The 2662-nt window shown below is 56.3% G+C and overlaps 1 protein-coding gene across 1 annotated transcript; it reads right to left on the bottom strand.

The window, feature by feature from the left end:
- Window positions 1–347: 347 nt before the first annotated feature.
- VDBG_07676 (conserved hypothetical protein) lies at window positions 348–1643 on the bottom strand (the record flags this gene model as incomplete). Its single annotated transcript, XM_003002171.1, has 1 exon — window positions 348–1643. The coding sequence occupies one exon, from the start codon at window positions 1641–1643 to the stop codon at window positions 348–350; it is 1296 nt and encodes a 431-aa protein (XP_003002217.1).
- Window positions 1644–2662: the final 1019 nt, after the last annotated feature.

The following is a 2662-nucleotide window of genomic DNA, read 5'->3' as shown; positions in this document are numbered from 1 at the left end:
CTCCCCGCCCACCCCCCGGAGGGTCGAGAGGCAGAATTCACCCCGCCCGTTCCAGCGGCTAATTTTCCTCCTCAAATTAAGGCCTATCATTTGCATTATTTCTGGAGTCTCAAGGCGCGCATCAATCACAGCATGGGCAGGGGTAAATGAACCATGACTATGAATGAAATGATGATGCTCGTGCAACCTCACGGAAGACAATTCTAACAATGGCGAAACACCCTGGCTACGACCCGAAGCAATTTTGATCTACCAGACAAACCCTCTCATGATAATGCTGTCAGAAAGTAGAAAGGCGCGCCACCCACCACCTCTTCGTAAATAGATGCATTGCTGGACAAAGCAAATCACACGTGCGAAGGCGAGTTGTTTCCTGCGCCGTTGCTTCCGTTGTGGATTGTACCGTTGCTGGTGCCATTCCGCGTGCCTGTGCTGATGCTGTTGTGGATGCTTTTGCTGACTCCGTTGTTTGCGCCACTGTTCATGCTGTTACTCGTGCTGATCCCTGTGCCGTGGTTCGTGCCGTTGCTGGCACCCTTTGCGCCTGAAAGTCTCTCAACTTCTGCACTCCAAAAGTCAACAAGCTCATCCAAATCAGGCCGAGCGTTCGGGTCCAATTCCATGCACTGATTAATGACGTCCTTCCAATACTGGGGCACATCGGCCGACCTGGCGGTCCAGACGGTCGGGTTGGGTGACTGTTCGAGCTGCTCCATCAGCATCCACATGACACGGCCGAGACTAAACACCTCAGCCAGCTCGGCTGCACGGGGGCAAGTTTTCTTCCAGATGGGAAAGACATTCCACTCGGGATAGCCCCAAAACAAGTTCTTTCTCGGTGCCCCAACGTGGGGCTTGTATACAATCCTGGGTTTGGCGGGCTGAGCTGACTCGTCGTTGGGAGAGGGAGGTTCTTCCCACGCTTCTTGGTCAATCGTGGCTTCCTTGGAGTGCGTGAACATGGAGACACCGCTCTGCTCCCAATCAATGAGACGAATGCCGTCTTCTTGGTCGATGAGGATGTTGCCAGGCTTGACATCCATGTGATACGTCCTGGCGATGCGGTGGGTGTGAAGCACAGCGCGAGCCATCTGGAAGCACCATTTTGCTTTGCGCAAGAGGGGAATGCGGACGTCACCAGCGTTGGTGATCTGGTCGTCCAATGTTTCCCTTTCCATGACTGGCTGCAGGAACCCACAGACCCGCTCGCCACCGTCAGGGTCCAGGACAGTCACCAGGGTCTCGGGGCAGGGCATGATGTTGGGATGCAGCGGCAAGGCGGCGAGGGTTTGGATCTCGTGCAACATGGTGTCTCGCTGGTGTTGGTGGAATGAATTATCCTTATGGTTGATGAAGGCTTCTAGGTCAAATCCCTTGAATACGTGGCGTGTTCCCATGGGAGCCCTGACCACCACGCGAGCGTGATTCTTGCCGGGGAGACGGTTAGTCTCGGTCAGATGCTTAAAGTCGACTGTCTTGAATGTTTGGTGCAGGCCCTTCTGGCGGAGAGACGCGATGAAGTCTTCGATGAGGGTCAGCTGGCGGGTGTAATTCTCGAAAGTGCGATCGGACGCCATGGTTGCTGGTTGAATCTGCTGCAGTCTGGCGACGGTGGCTGTCATGGATTTGATGACCGAAGGCATGGTGGGCTAGCGGCCACGTCGGCGATGGGAGTAGTTGGGCAGCAGGTTGGGAGACAGAAGGGTGTAGGCGGCCGGAGGCGCTTGCCATCAAAAGATCTGATGTGTTGGTGGTGTCGAATGTGGTATCGTTGTCACGCTAAGTACCATGTCGGGCTCGAGGTCTCGCGCTGTCTATCTGGTGAACGCGGAAGGATCATCTTCGACCTATAAATCGTATGTCAGAAGCAATAGTGATATTGCCTTGCTCAGGGCAGGTCACGGGCCAACAGGACGTCCGCGGACGGTTCGTCGGGGCGGCGGATGAATGCTCTCAATGCTGGCTGCTGGCTGCTGGCTGCTGACTGCTGACTGCTGGCTTCAGGCTGCTGGTCACTGCTTCCCGACCACTGCAGAAGCCGAGGCCTCGACAACGGGCGTATCCTGGCTGGTTAGATGGGCGTGTAATGACCAAGGGCGACCTGCATCTCCTGCAAAGCAGAGATGCCAGAAACACCTGGGCGGGCAAGGATGTCTGGACGAGTTCCCCAGGGCTGTGATGGTTGTGCGACCCGAGGAGCTGATGATGCGAGACAACACGGCAAGGCAAGAGCAGGAAGGGAGCTGACGAGGGAAGAAGAGGGACGGAAACAATGAACAGCGGAGCAAAACCCGGAAGGAAGGAGACCTTTCAACGAGACGGAAGGGGAGGACAGAATGATGACTGCGACGCGCATTGCCTAAAGACCAACAGGAGGCACGCAGGCAGGTCTCAGGCGTCCAGCCCCAGGACTATTCGGGGGGAGGGGGAGTGGGAAAGCCGCCGCCGTCGGTCGCGTCGGTCTGTCAGTCGGTCAGGCTTCAAATTGCACCCTGTCCATGTTACTTTGGGCTGACTGACTTCGGGTTCAGGCTGTGAGAGAGAACTCTGGTCGACTACCGTACGGTGAGTGGGATAGCATCAAGCGACGGCAACCTTCAGCAACTGCAGGGTGCTTGCTAGGTGCTGGGTGCTGGGTGCTGCTGCATGTCTTCATCTGGCA

This window comes from Verticillium alfalfae, genomic scaffold, assembly GCF_000150825.1.
Source record: "Verticillium alfalfae VaMs.102 supercont1.10 genomic scaffold, whole genome shotgun sequence".
Classification (NCBI taxonomy): domain Eukaryota; kingdom Fungi; phylum Ascomycota; class Sordariomycetes; order Glomerellales; family Plectosphaerellaceae; genus Verticillium; species Verticillium alfalfae.
This window is presented reverse-complemented; position numbering and strand designations above follow the sequence as displayed.